At 35.3% G+C, this 15,069-nt stretch overlaps 1 protein-coding gene across 5 annotated transcripts in view; it reads left to right on the forward strand.

The window, feature by feature from the left end:
• LOC134854593 (prominin-1-A-like) overlaps positions 1-14,797 on the forward strand; it is a 94,896-nt gene extending 80,099 nt beyond the window's left edge. For 2 of the 5 annotated variants that reach the window (XM_063870916.1, XM_063870915.1), the window contains exons 21-23: positions 12,808-12,861; positions 13,280-13,500; positions 13,985-14,797. In XM_063870916.1, coding sequence (XP_063726986.1) covers positions 12,808-12,861; positions 13,280-13,500; positions 13,985-14,076 — 367 coding nt within the window. In that variant the 3' untranslated portion in view covers positions 14,077-14,797. Of the gene's footprint in view, positions 1-1,988; positions 2,032-12,807; positions 12,862-13,279; positions 13,501-13,984 lie in introns of those variants that run through there. The other 3 variants (XM_063870919.1, XM_063870917.1, XM_063870920.1) reach the window with 3 other exon arrangements.
• The last annotated feature ends 272 nt before the right edge of the window (positions 14,798-15,069 follow it).

The following is a 15,069-nucleotide window of genomic DNA, read 5'->3' on the forward strand; positions in this document are numbered from 1 at the left end:
AACTGATATTTTACTAATTTAGTTCCTGAGAAGTGACTTTTTCTCTGTGACTTTCAACCCGTGCCGGTCTTCACTTTTCCTAACTCTTAGAAGAATCAAATGAAAATTGATTTTAAATGATGAGATTCATCCTTTAAATGGGTAAAATTTGTTTCAATTGTCGTAAATTGTTTTGAGCTGAAGATTTTTGCTGATCTTTGTCTCATTGTTAAGGAAACATTTGAAAAACTTTCATCAAAATGTACCTTTCGTGTACATCCGTTTATGTTTGCGTTTTTTTACCAAAACTTTTGGTTTTACACTGAAATTTACGTCTCTAAAAACAATTGATGTCTCTACAGACAATTTGAACTTCGTCTTCGTTTTCAAATCCTTAGGAATCAACTTTAAATTTTGTTGTTATTGAACATACATTTCAGTAAACGAATTTTTTTCAAGATCTTACATCACGCTTTTGTACAAAAACACCTTGATGTTAACATTTTGATTGTTAATAACTGTTATCTTGGAGCCGCCATAACTTCTGAAAAATTTGTGGCCCAGTTTCAAATACGTCGTTAAATGAAATACAAATGCATTCACCCACAATGAGCCAAAACAATTACTTGCATCTGATTTGATTATGGCATTAATTTAACAACCAGAATGATCAAAACAACGCAAAGCCCCCAAAACATTTTTGCTCCCTTTAGCATGCACTTAGTGTTTTTTGCAAAAAAATAAATGCTCAGAGTTTATAAACTATAATAATAAAATCTTAGATAATTCCTCAATAAGCAATCAAACAATAATGGGGAATCAGTTTTGAAAACTTTAGTTTCGATGTGCATGCGGTACAATTTTTTCGAGTCAAAAAAGTTAAGTCAATTAAACGATATTCTCAACTGATACTTAATTGCTAAATAGTTCATTTGTGCACGTGCCTAACTGCTGCACAAATCTGAGGCTTTTTTCCACTGACCTCCCCACATTTGAGTTTCAGCTTTGAAAAACTAACATTGCATTGGCATAATCAAATAATGGTGATTGGTAACTATTGTTAAATAATGGTGAGAACTAACAATTATTAACACATTTTTTCTTCAAATCTTACCTCGTAAGATCACGCAATCAGCCATGAGAACACGAAAGACAACTGAAAAAAAAATGAAAACTTGAAATGTGGGAGAAAGTGGAAAAGAGCCAAATGTGGTAGTCGACCTAATGCAGTCAATTGGTTGATCTTGCATACAGATAATCTCTAAATTTTTACCTTGGTGTTTTTAAAGTTTTTTGTTGGGAAGGATTTTTTTGCTTAACCAGATAGAGTCCTCTTGGATAAAATCAAGTTATTTTTTTCTGCTGTTCAATTAATTGCTTTTCCGGACCTAGTTTTTTTTTTAGTTTTGTTTGATTGATTATATTTGATTAAAGTTTTGTTTAAGTTGAATTTAAACTTAAACCAGCCTCTTTTTAACTGTTTTCTAATCTCCAAAATAATCTCCTCAGTTAATTTCATTTGATTTCGGAATCATGTGAAATTGTCTTGGTATTTCCTAAATTTTATTCTGAACAATTTTTCAAGGAAATTCACTATAAATGACAAAAAAACTGTAAAATTACGTTCGCTGTATAAATAATTTCTAACGTAACTTCATTTGAGGTCTCTTTTTTGAACAAACAGAAGTGACTTGTACTGCTAGAATAACCACATAATTTACCTTTGATCCACAAATAATTAATTTCACATTTGTACCCACTAAAAGAATAAATGGGTGCTTTAAAAAACCTATGAAAAAACTGTTTTTCTTTTCAAATCAGTGTGCAAAAACTTATCATAGACGTATATGGAGTTTGTTACGTTTTCCGCTCTTTTCATTCTCAAACTCAATTCTGCCCTCATTTGATAACTCCGTCCTTCAAGTAAACCTTGACCCGATTACAATTTTATTAACCATATTAACCATGTCACTTATCTAATTTGTTTGTGTTGTGCTGCTATTGTGTAGGGTTGCCCCCCTGGACAATGACTATGCGATGATGTCTGCCGAGGTAACTAACACTCCTTTCTCCCCACGCTAACAATTAATGCATCTCTATTTTAGTGTACGGTCTTTTAATGCATGTTGTAAGACACGACCAATGAAGTAGAACGTTAATAGCCCGGTTTGACCTCCAAAAAGTTCTTATATTGCGGTTTAATGCTACATATGTTAAATGATTCTGCAGCTTATTGCACATGCACGCCACAAAATGCTCATCATACAATTCCGTACACCTAGTTGGTGAAAAAGTACTTGACAATTAACTTTTATGCAACTTGTTAGCATTTTAATCACCGACTATGACAGCTATTTTGCCTTGTGTCAATTAAACTGTCGGTTTCTTATTTGAGAAAATCCCTTGTTATCATGTTCTGGGACTAAATACAGAAATATGAAAAAAACTTTCGTTCATGGAAAAAAGCTCATCACAGACCAGGGGCGGATCTAGGATTTTATCGAGGGGGTTGGAGGGGGGGGGCAGATTTTCAAAAACTTTTCGAAATTTTGTCGACCCTTTTTTTTTAGGTCGACCGAACCTGCACCGCAGACATTTCAAACAGTTTTCGATACGCATATTAGTGGCAATTTTCCATAGCAATAAGTGTGAGGAATTATATGACAGCATTTTTGGTTAACGGACGAAAATCTGAATTGCTTCAGGGAAAAGATACTCACTTATTAGCATCAACTTATGTTTTACAAAATTATTCCCATCTCTAAACGACTAAATCAAGGGTTACGCTTACAGAAATTTTGTACCTGGTCACAAATTGCCCACTTTTGTAATACGGAGGGGGGTTGTTTAAAAAAGTCTCAATTTTGAAAACGTTTTTGAAAAGATTATTAAAAAAGAGCATAATTACTCCGCGCTTTCTTTGAAAGTCAGAAAAGTTAATTAAAACAAAATAATTATTTCTCAGAAAGAGTTCGCTATTATTAGTGACCACTGCTTCTGGTTTTTGACAGCATGTGTTTTTTGATATGGTCGCCTTTGAAAACAACCGAACCCACTTTTCTTCCATTTGTGTTGCACCTGAACAAAATTGATCACATGATTGATTATGATTCTAATTCTTCTCTACGTTAATGAGGATTATTTATTTCAATTAAAAAATATTTTCTCGCCAGTAGTACTTCTGACAAAAGTACTTTATTTTCTCGCCAGTAGTACTTTAGTTGATATAGCTTATTACAGTATGTTTATTAAAGTATGCACCAAAAAACATGGTTGCAAAAAAACACTACGAGTTTTCAAAAAGTTTTGAGCGTTTTTAACGTTTAAAGCGTTTTAAACATGCAAGCATGCGCTTGATAAAAGTGAGTTTTTTCGAGATTTTAAATTCCGAGCCAACTGCGTAGATCATCCTGGATGAATCCTTTTAAACTGAACCTTCTCTCAAGTCATGCTGAGCTGGAATAGATCTACTCAGGGGCGGATTTAGTGGGGGGGCGGGGTTTGGCGGACGCCCCTCTTCAGGAATTCGACCCCCTGCCGACCCAAAGGGTCCCCCCTTTGATACTTTTTCAGAAATCCATTTTTGGCCGACCGACCCTAAAATTTTTTTAAAGGCGCCTTTGGCGCCAATATATACTAACTTTGAGGGGGAGCGCGCGCCAAAAAAAACGCGAATTTTTTGTAAAATTTTTTCAAAAAGTGCCCAAAAACGGCTTTTTTGATTGTTTTTTCCTTCAAAAATTTGCCTGCGGTGCAGAAATTTTTGCCAAAATAGGGGCAAACACAGTGCTTTGGGAGAGCTCGAAAAATCAATTTGGTGGACCTAAAAAAAAAAGGTCGTCAAAATTTTGGAAAATTTTTTGAAAATCCACCCCCCCCCCCTCGAGAAAATCCTAGATCCGCCCCTGGATCTACTTCATATTTATTTCTACCTTCCTCAGTCCTTTTGAAATATTTCCGATTTGAATATGAAACTTGAGAAAGTTCATTTTTTATTGGAGTATTCTTTAATTTCAGTTTTCAATCTTAGTTTCTCCCCTTAGTTCACTATTGCATTGCTCAATTCTAGGTGCCGTAGTGTTATCCAGTTGAAATTTTTCATTTTATTTTCAGTCAGAACAATTCCTAAAAAAGCCGGACGGAATAAATACGCAGCTTTGAAATTTATCATGACTTTGAAATTTATATTCTACCGTGACATTTGGTATGCAACTTGAAACCAGATAGTTTTATTAACAAAATGTCAAAACAAATGTAACAAAACTTTTAAAAGAGAACTGTGTATTTAGAAATGATAAAAGACTTTTTAAAAACTTTTTTATTAAAAGCTTATAGCGATTAATAGACAACTAAAATGATCAAAAATTTTGATATTATCAAGCCAAAGTTGAAAAATTTAACCACAACGCACACAACACACAAGTTTATTCGAGAAAAAACTGAGGCAGTGTTAACTAAGTTTTTCTGTGTGATTTTGAACGCGATGAAATTTCTCATGCGCGAAAAATCGAATGGTCGAAAGTTTTGAAAAATTCAGTCAGTCTTAAACTGTTTAAAAAGGCGTTGAATGGTTGAAACCTAGCATGCGAACAACCTCCAATAAATACAAAAATATAATCTACCAATTATTCAGCTAAAATACTTTTTTTCTTTGATTTTTTTCGAAAACTGTTTCCTAAGCGTTTTGACAATTTTTGAACTCGAAGCCTAACTCATCAAGCCGTACCTGAAAATTAATAGTATTAGAGGAGAAGTTACTTTGTTCTTAATTAAATTTCTTGCTGTTTCAAAAAACGTAATTTGCAATATCGTTTCAACCGGCTCAGAGTAGAACTTTGCAGCATAGTGCAGAATGATCAGCTTCTTCCGACGCATGTTTTAAAAGCTTCGCCTGAAATCTAGTAGTATCAGAGAAGAAGTTACCTTGTTCCTAATAAAATTTCTTGCTGTTTCAAAAAGCCTAGTTTGCTATATCTTTTCAACCGGCTCAGAGTAGAACTTTACAGCATAGTGCAGAATGATCAGCTTCTTCCGACGCATGTTTTAAAAGCTTCACCTGAAATCTAGTAGTATCAGAAAAGAAACTACTTTGTTCCTAATTAAATTTCTTGCTGTTTCAAAAACAGTAATTTTCAATATCGTTTCAACCGGCTCAGAGTAGAACTTTGCAGCATAGTGCAGAATGATCAGCTTCTTCCGACGCATGTTTTAAAACCTTCACCTGAAATCTAATAGTATCAGAGAAGAAGTTACTTTGTTCTTAATTAAATTTCTTGCTGTTTCAAAAAACGTAATTTGCAATATCGTTCCAACCGGCACAGAGTAGAACTTTGCAGCATAGTGCAGAATGATCAGCTCTTCAGACGCATGTTTTAAAACCTTCACCTGAAATCTAATAGTATCAGAGAAGAAGTTACCTTGTTCCTAATAAAAGTTCTTGCTGTTTCAAAAAGCGTAGTTTGCTATATCGTTTCAACCGGCTCAGAGTAGAACTTTGCAGCATAGTGCAGAATGATCAGCTCTTCAGACGCATGTTTTAAAACCTTCACCTGAAATCTAATAGTATCAGAGAAGAAGTTACCTTGTTCCTAATTAAATTTTTGCTATTTCAAAAAACGTTATTTGCAATATCGTTTCAACCAGCTCAGAGTAGAACTTTTCAGCATAGTGCAGAATGATCAGCTTCTTCCGACGCATGTTTTAAAACGTTCACCTGAAATCTAATAGTATCAGAGAAGAAGTTACTTTGTTCCTAATTAAATTTCTTGCTGTTTCAAAAAACGTTATTTGCAATATCGTTTCAACCAGCTCAGAGTAGAACTTTTCAGCATAGTGCAGAATGATCAGCTTCTTCCGACGCATGTTTTAAAAGCTTCACCTGAAATCTAGTAGTATCAGAAAAGAAACTATTTTGTTCCTAATTAAATTTCTTGCTGTTTCAAAAACAGTAATTTTCAATATCGTTTCAACCGGCTCAGAGTAGAACTTTGCAGCATAGTGCAGAATGATCAGCTTCTTCCGACGCATGTTTTAAAAGCTTCACCTGAAATCTAATAGTATCAGAGAAGAAGTTACTTTGTTCTTAATTAAATTTCTTGCTGTTTCAAAAAACGTAATTTGCAATATCGTTCCAACCGGCACAGAGTAGAACTTTGCAGCATAGTGCAGAATGATCAGCTCTTCAGACGCATGTTTTAAAACCTTCACCTGAAATCTAATAGTATCAGAGAAGAAGTTACTTTGTTCTTAATTAAATTTCTTGCTGTTTCAAAAAACGTAATTTGCAATATCGTTTCAACCAGCTCAGAGTATAACTTTTCAGCATAGTGCAGAATGATCAGCTTCTTCCGACGCATGTTTTAAAAGCTTCACCTGAAATCTAGTAGTATCAGAAAAGAAACTACTTTGTTCCTAATTAAATTTCTTGCTGTTTCAAAAAACGTAATTTTCAATATCGTTTCAACCGGCTCAGAGTAGAACTTTGCAGCATAGTGCAGAATAATCAGCTTCTTCCGACGCATGTTTTAAAACCTTCACCTGAAATCTAATAGTATCAGAGAAGAAGTTACTTTAATCCTAATTAAATTTCTTGCGGTTTCAAAAAACGTAATTTGCAATATCGTTTCAACCAGCTCAGAGTATAACTTTTCAGCATAGTGCAGAATGATCAGCTTCTTCCGACGCATGTTTTAAAACGTTCACCTGAAATCTAATACTATCAGAGAAGATGTTACTTTGTTCCTAATTAAATTTTTGCTATTTCAAAAAACGTTATTTGCAATATCGTTTCAACCAGCTCAGAGTAGAACTTTTCAGCATAGTGCAGAATGATCAGCTTCTTCCGACGCATGTTTTAAAAGCTTCACCTGAAATCTAGTAGTATCAGAAAAGAAACTACTTTGTTCCTAATTAAATTTCTTGCTGTTTCAAAAAGCGTAATTTGCAATATCGTTTCAACCAGAGTGCAGAATAGACATTTGCAGGATAGTGCAGAATAATCTTCCGACGCATGTTCTAAGTTTGGGGCAAAACTGCTTGTGCATCATGTCGAAACAATTCCGGTTACAATTTAAATGATTTCGAATTTTTTATCTAAAACATTGATAAACTAAGCGAAAAAAATTTTCTATTCGCCTTTTTCAGTTTGACCGCCCCAGGTTAAATATGAAGTGATTTACCGTAATTATGAAGTGTCTCGTAATTTATTATTAAGACGAAATGACCTGCCTCATTTCAAGTTCAAATAATTTGATTCGTGTTATAAGAACTCAACATTTTGCGTGTCAAATATCCTAAGCTAGACAAATTAGCTTTTTCAAACCCCATATCTCTATGAAAAAATAGCAGAAGAAATTTGCTCCAGAAAATTACATTTTTCAGATTTTTTTTTGGGGGGGGGGGAGAGAAAAGAGATCGCAGTTTTTCTGAATTGAGACGCGACCGGCTTTGAGCTTCTTTTATAATTGTTTTGTTTCTTACTTTTTCTACCTTTGAGTTTGATGTAAAGTATTTTTTTACTAAGCAATCATATTCAGCAACTAACTTTTATATTAGTTACTGTACATCAGATTAATTGCAGTCGCTGACCCTTTTTGATCAGAATACAAAAAAGTTCATCCCCAAAATCAATGGTTTTTGTCGGTATCTACTAAGACCCAGTATCTACTTAGCCTAATTGTTGTGATAAACTTATTAAATAGTTTCAGATAGTTGAAATGTTTACCGGGGTAGCAATGGTTGCCCCGCGATGAAATTGTCCGACAGAAGATATCACTTGCTCAAGACATCATCTTCAAAAAATCTCCTGATTGCGGATTCTCAAGCACGCCATCTTGATTTTCCAAATTTCAATATCTTGTCCCTACCTGGGGCCCGAATTGGTGCGGTCAAAAACTTCTTACCCGAGAAAGACAAATTCAACATCATCGCTCTGCTCATCGGCGGAAACGACGCCTTCAACGGAAAAGACCCCTCCAGTATACCTGCAGGCGACATTGCTGAAGAACTGTCGAAGCTAGCCGAGGAGCTGTGTGAACGAGCCAAAAAAGTTTTCGTCATCGGAATCCCTCATCGTAGTGAGAACCGAGCTCGATCTGCAAAAATAAACGAATTCCTAAGAAAGATAAAAGGAACTTGGAAGTTTAGAGGAGTGAGTGAAAAAATCCACAGCTCGTATCATTTGAAAACTGACGAAGTGCACCTCAGTGAAGAAGGTCTGAAGGGCATTAAAAGTATTCTCAAGAATAAAATCTTATACGATAAACATTCGAACATCTGCAATACAGAAGGACATCTGGTATATTACGAGTGTCGTTTCAAGAACTGTCAGTGCCCCTATTAACGTAAGTAGAAATAGTGAACCGCAGGCCTCCCCTTTTCGGGAACCACCAGGTTTGTCTATTTCTTCTTTTCCCCTGAGTGAGCCACAGGCCTCCCCTTTTCGGGAACCACCAGGCTTAACTGTTTTTCTATCCATAGTATAAGCAAAAATGGGCAAAAACTGCAAAACATGTAAAAGAGGCTTTGCCAGCAACGAGAAAACATACACTTGTGTCGCATGCAACGCTCAAATGCATTTGGAACCAACTTGTGTTGGGTTGTCTCTAGTGGCCATAAATGGAATAAAAGAACTAGGGCCGAATGTCATGTTGCTTTGTAATACTTGTGTGCAAAATAATGAACGAGACAACTTTATAAGATGCAAAACCCTGGCCAACATAGACGAGAAGCTCTCAAACATTGATGTAACTGAAAGCCTTAAAAGCATGGAAAGAAGACTTACCGATTTAGTAGATCAAAAAATTGGAAATGCAATGAAAACGACATGCGATAAAGTGGAAAAAACTTATAGTGCCGTTGTAGCTGCTGAAACCACCACCCGGATAAATCAAGCTCAAACCACTCAACATGCTGCCAGATCTAACTCTGATCACAACATAAATCAAAGTTTTAGGATACAAGGGGTCAAAGAGGACCCTGAGAAAACAAAAGGAGAAAACCTTGTCCCAACAAATGACGAAGTAAACGAAATACTAGACATAATTGGAGTGAAGCCGAAAATAATAGAACTAAAACGACTGGGAAAATTTGATCGTAATCGAATGAAGCCAAGAACACTGCTGGTAACTGTACCTAGCGAACATGAAGCACGACTAGTACTAGCAAAAAGCCGAGAAAAGCGAGAACAATTGGTCGAAAAAGAGGTCTACCTGCTACCAGCATTGACCAAAGAGAGTGCAATTAAAGAGAACGAAATCCTTAAGAAACGAAGACAACTACTAGATGAAGGCGTTCCTCGCGAAAAGCTGAAAATAAGGAATCTAGAATTGTTCAATGATGGTGTGAAAGTAACTATTGACACTGAAGTTCAGGAACCCCAGCATTGACTAGGATTCCTCAACATTCTGCAACTAAATACTAGAAGCCTAATCAACATAGAGAGAAGAACTAAGCTAGCAAATGCAATTGCAGTTGGAAATTTTAATGTCATATGCTTAAGCGAAACTTGGCTTAACGAGAATATTCAATCATCAGAGCTTTTTCTAAGTGAATATAACATCTATAGATCTGATAGAGCTATTGTGAGTGGTAAAAACTGTCACGGAGGCAGCCTAATAGCTGTCAAGAATAGTCTAATTACCGAGGACTTATCCACCAAACATGACATTCCTGATTCATGTGTGCTATGTAGTATAAAACTTCATCAAACTGAAATGATAATTGGCTCATTCTACAATCCGCCAAAAAACAGTAATTACAGATACAAAGTGCATGAATTTGAACAACTGATCAAAGCCATTCCTAAAAACAAACCGTTTCTCTTATGTGGGGATTTAAATTTCCCAGAAACAAACTGGAACACCCTCACCAGTACTGACGAGGAAGAAAACCAAATACTGCAAATTTTTGAAAATGGACTCTTTAGGCAGGCGATAGATTTCCCAACATGTGTGAAGAACATACTAGACGTAGCCTTCTATCGGAATTGCTATACAAGTGCCGAACAAGATTTTAACGTTTCCAAGATTTATGACTGCTCAGATCACAATGCCATAATGTTGTCTATTGAATGCACGGTATCAGAGCCGAAACCATACTTGGAAAATTTTAGAAGTTTTGGAAATGCCGATTTTGAAGGAATAAACAATTTTATAAACGAGAACCCATTTGAACCAGTATGCCACACAAACATTAACAAAATGCATGAGGAGTACACCCAATATTTGGATGAAATCATTAAGAGTTTTGTGCCTCTCAGAACAAGACATAGGCAATCACTTCCACCTTGGATAACAAGTAGCACTTCAAATTTGATCAAAAAGTTACAAACAAAACGGCAATCATGTATACTCAAACCCACCAACTACAGAAGACAACAAGTTAAACTGTTTGAAAATTTAGTAACTGAATCATCGGAAGTGGACAGGAAAAACTACCAAGAGGAATTGTTTAGAACACGGAACACTAATGTAATTTTTAAACACCTAAAGAACTTGAATAAACATACAAGTCTTCCTAAGTTACTCATAAAAGATGAAGTTGAAAGCACAAATCCAAACGAACAAGTCAACATGCTAAACGACTTCTTTCATTCAGTTTTTAATCCTAAAGAAAGTTTTAGTATTAGAGATATTCAATTTGGAAATCCCTTGTTAACGAATTTTGATATATCGAAAAAGACAGTAAGTGAGATTTTATCAACTCTGGACGTAACAAAGTCACGCGGCCCAAATGGGTTGCCACCTAGCTTTTTTCAGAAAACGAACCGCAATATATGCAAACCGATGAACAAAATTTTGAGAAACGTAAAACGCCTACGAAAAATACCTGATTCATGGAAAACAGCTGCAGTTACTCCTGTTCACAAAAAAGGTGACCGAAAATTGGTGAACAACTATCGACCAGTATCGCTATTAAATATTGACAGCAAAGTCCTTGAAAAATGTATATACAAAGACCTGTACCCTTACTTTGCCTGGTATTTGACGAAACATCAACACGGTTTTACTAAAGGTAGATCAGTTTTGACAAACATGCTCTCCTTCCTGAAAGAAATATATGAAGCGCGTGACAATGACTCAAACGCAGAAATTGTAGCAGTCTACACTGACTTTGCAAAAGCCTTTGATAAAGTTCCGCATTTTGATCTACTCAAGAAAGTTGCACTTATAGGAATAGGAGGCTGCATGTTAGAGGTACTCTATGACTATCTGAAAAACAGGAAACAGTTTGTACGAGTAGACAATATCAGCTCAAAAGTTTTAGAAGTCACTAGTGGTGTTCCCCAAGGATCACTTTTAGGACCACTGCTCTTTTGCATTTTTATTAACGACCTACCTGAAGTACTCAAATTCTCTGAACCATATATTTTTGCGGATGATCTTAAACTACTTTCCATCAAAAAAACATCAATTGAAATTCAAGAAGATCTGGACAAAATTCAGCAGTGGGTAACTGAAAACAAAATGGAATTAGCACTAGACAAATGTGCAAAAGTAAGTTTTAGGGGCGGAGACGCCAACTCTATGCTTTTTGGTGTAGTGCTTGGAACATCGAAGGTTGTGAAAGATCTGGGAATTTTTGTGTCGGGCGATTTAAGTTGGAAGGTACACATTGAAACAAGATTAAAGAAGGCAAACCAAGTACTGTACCTCCTGAGAAGAAACCTATCAGCAAAGATAAATACGTTTGTAAAGTTAGGCCTGTATAAGTCACTAATACTCCCAGTGTTATTATACGGACTCTCATGTACACATATATCGAGGGGGGATCAATTGCAGTTGGAGCGATTTCAAAAGAAAGCAATCCGGTGGATCACTGGAAATAAAACGGGAGTGTACATCAACGAACTACGCTTGCTAAACATTTTACCCCTGTCCATGTTCATCCAGCTAAATAACATCTTACTTCTTGCCAGTCTTGATTCTAATGAACGAAATGAAATAGTGTTAAACAGGCGAACCACACGGGCTAGAAATATAGAAATTTTTGAGATGCGAAAAGTGAGAACGGAAAAAGCGAGAAACGAATTTGTTTTCAGAACCAGTAGGATTGTAAATCGATTAGAACCATATATTCATTTTGATAAACGAATCGGCCTCAAGACGAGAATTTTAAACACGATGTGGAAATTTGTAAACGAGAGATTTTCAGAAATGACAACGTGCACGTGGCAATTATTCTGTGATTGTATCACGTGCAGAAACAAGTGGACATTGTTTTAGAGAAGACGCCGGGACCAAGACTCCCAACAGCAGTGCTGTGAATCCCCAACAACAACAACAACAACAACAACAATAAAAGTATATCATGGGATCAGTATAAAATAAAATAGTTGCAGAACCTATGTGGCCGAAATAATTAGCGTTTGATACAAATGGTGATATCTTTTGAAAAAGCTACATGAAACAGCAATCTAGTCCAATCTTGTGATTAAACGAGTTGTCATCTTTTTTTTTTAATTTAGTTTGTTCTCGTGTATCAAACTTTGATTTCTTTTAAAGAATAGTTATGACTAATTTTCAGTCCGTACACAAATTTTGGTGCAAAAAAACTATGACTGCTTTTTTCTTGTGTTTCGGCGGAGAATTTTTATGCATTAAGGTTAATGTTCCAGATCGTTGATAGTTTTTTTTATAGATGATTGCTTCTGATTTGACTACAAGCAGGAACAATTCTTGAAGATAGTTTATTGTTAAGGAAGCCCAAATTTCGATTTGAACAGTGTACATGTGGAGTTTATAGTAGTTGAGTGACCATGATTTGTGTGTGTATAAAAGTGTGTTTTTGAGAGTTTTTTTTATCACTGTGTGCAATTGCATGTTTCAGTGTTGAGCCATTAATGGACCATGACAACAGCGACTCTGAGCACCAACAGTACGGGTATGGGCATCACTATCCATTGGTTATCTAAAATGGGGGTTAAAACTGAAAGTAAAGTCTCGGCACATTTCATTTACTTCAAAATTAATTTTCAACTAGCAACAAGAAAAGGTTTTCGAAAAAACAACTTAAATGAGTTTGCAAAAACCTTGAGAGACTAAAAGATTTTTGAATACTTTGAAAATTAATTCCAGAAAACTTGGCAAAAAAAACTTTTAAAAAGTGTTTTAATGACGCATTAGAAATTATTTCATGGCTTGCGGTTTTAACTTCCTATCGTCTGGCAACTCAAATACTGCAATCATTGAAAAGACTGTAATTATTGAAATTAAAATTGCATGTTCTGAATCCATTACGATGGCCATAAGGTATGAAGGTGTTTTTTGCGTAGTAGCCCAACAAGATGTTTGTTTTTCAGGAGTAGCCCAACTAGAGCTTCAACCAACCCCAGACGACCCACTTCAAACTACTCGAACAACAACAATAATGATAGACACCTGTCATTGAACTTACGTCACAGTCAGAACTACCAACAGCAACCACCCCCTCAATCACTCTCCAGGCCAACCTCCAAACCCCCCTCCCACCCCACCCAAAGTCCCTCGACTACACCTTCTTCAAATAACTACTCCCCCATGGGTAAAAATACTTGTTACATTTTTAATCAGGTGATAGAGAAATCTCCTAAGCTTCTAACATGTGGATTTAACTCATCAGCATAAAAATAATTTTCTTGTGACAGTTTATTTTTCGGTAAGAAAGTGAAATATTTTTTGACAGAATAGTGAAGGAACTAATATGCTTACGAGAAATCGGGAAAAAAAATTCTAGCAAATTAGCAAAAATTTGAACTTTCCAATCAAGAATTATCAAAATTTTTAAATTTCCGAAAGATTGTTAAAACATGTGCCAATTGTTTGTTTGATTTAGTGGATAGTTCTCCTTATATCGATTCTTAGATTTTACATGTCTTAATATTTGAGGACCGATCTCCAAATTAAGGTCATCAGAAAATGCATGCGCAATTAGAAAGTTTCTTCAGCCACTAAACGTTTTTCGATTCATCTCTTTCAGACATATAAACCTAAATTTTTATTTCTAATTTTTTGGTATGTTGTTTTAGGTCCCCAGTCAACTTACGAGCCAGTTCAGTATCAACCAATCAACGGCGACAGTGAAGATCAGCCGGGAATGAAGCAGACGAGTATTTGTTAGACATGTAATCACGAACTTAATAGTCCGAAGATTATCAAACCAATATCTTTTCTCTAACTTTTTAAACTGAACCTCAGAGCAGCTCTTATAAATGATTATGTGGCACTTTTGAACTTTATCGAGGAAGTTTAGTAATATGTTCCTGGAAAATCAAGACCCTATTTTGTCCCTATATGTCAAAACGTCATTGCAATCTAAAGCTTTTGCTTGTTTTATTTGATGTTTGTTGTTTGTATTTTTTGTAGTCCAATCATTTAGCCGCTGATCCTTGGCTGCCTTCAACTAGTTTGGGTACGTTAATTTTAAAGAGAGATGTTTGTTATTTTTTATTTTTGCTCGATTTTATAGTTTCCTTTTACAAATTAAAAATTATTTACAAAATGGTAGAAAAATTTGAATCAACTCGCTCAGTTGCATGTGATTTCTATTCAGAAGAAATGATAATTTCGACTATTTATTTATCATTGATGAATTGTAATTTACATTTTTGTAAAATTGATATTTCTCTTGCTTGATTTCAAACTGATGATTGTTGAATTAAAATGCTCGATTTTTTCAAAAGCTTGCTCGTGTGCTGGTATTTTATCCAATAATTTTATCTTTACAACTCTCTCGCTCATGGAACCTTAAATTATGGCAATATTTTATACAGATACTAATAATAAATTTGGCTGATAGATAATTTTGTGAAAAAATAGATACGTTTTGTGAAATAAATTCATTTCTTGGTGTCCATTTTCATAAAGAGTCATAAAAGCAAATACATGGGCGGAGCAAGTTTTTTTTAGGATGGGGGATCATCAGAACTGTTTTTAAAAGATCTTGAGCTTTCTTTAGCGGTTGACTCAACAGAATTTCTAGTTTCATCAAACGCACATAAAAGGTCCCGATTAAAGTTTTTACATCACAGAGCAAAAATGTTCCTCTTCCAAAGGCCGTTTTTAAATTCTGGATTTAGCTTTGGAAAGCTTTGACACCTCAAACACAGTATCT

Source organism: Symsagittifera roscoffensis, chromosome 9 (genome assembly GCF_963678635.1).
Source record: "Symsagittifera roscoffensis chromosome 9, txSymRosc1.1, whole genome shotgun sequence".
Classification (NCBI taxonomy): Eukaryota; Metazoa; Xenacoelomorpha; order Acoela; family Convolutidae; genus Symsagittifera; species Symsagittifera roscoffensis.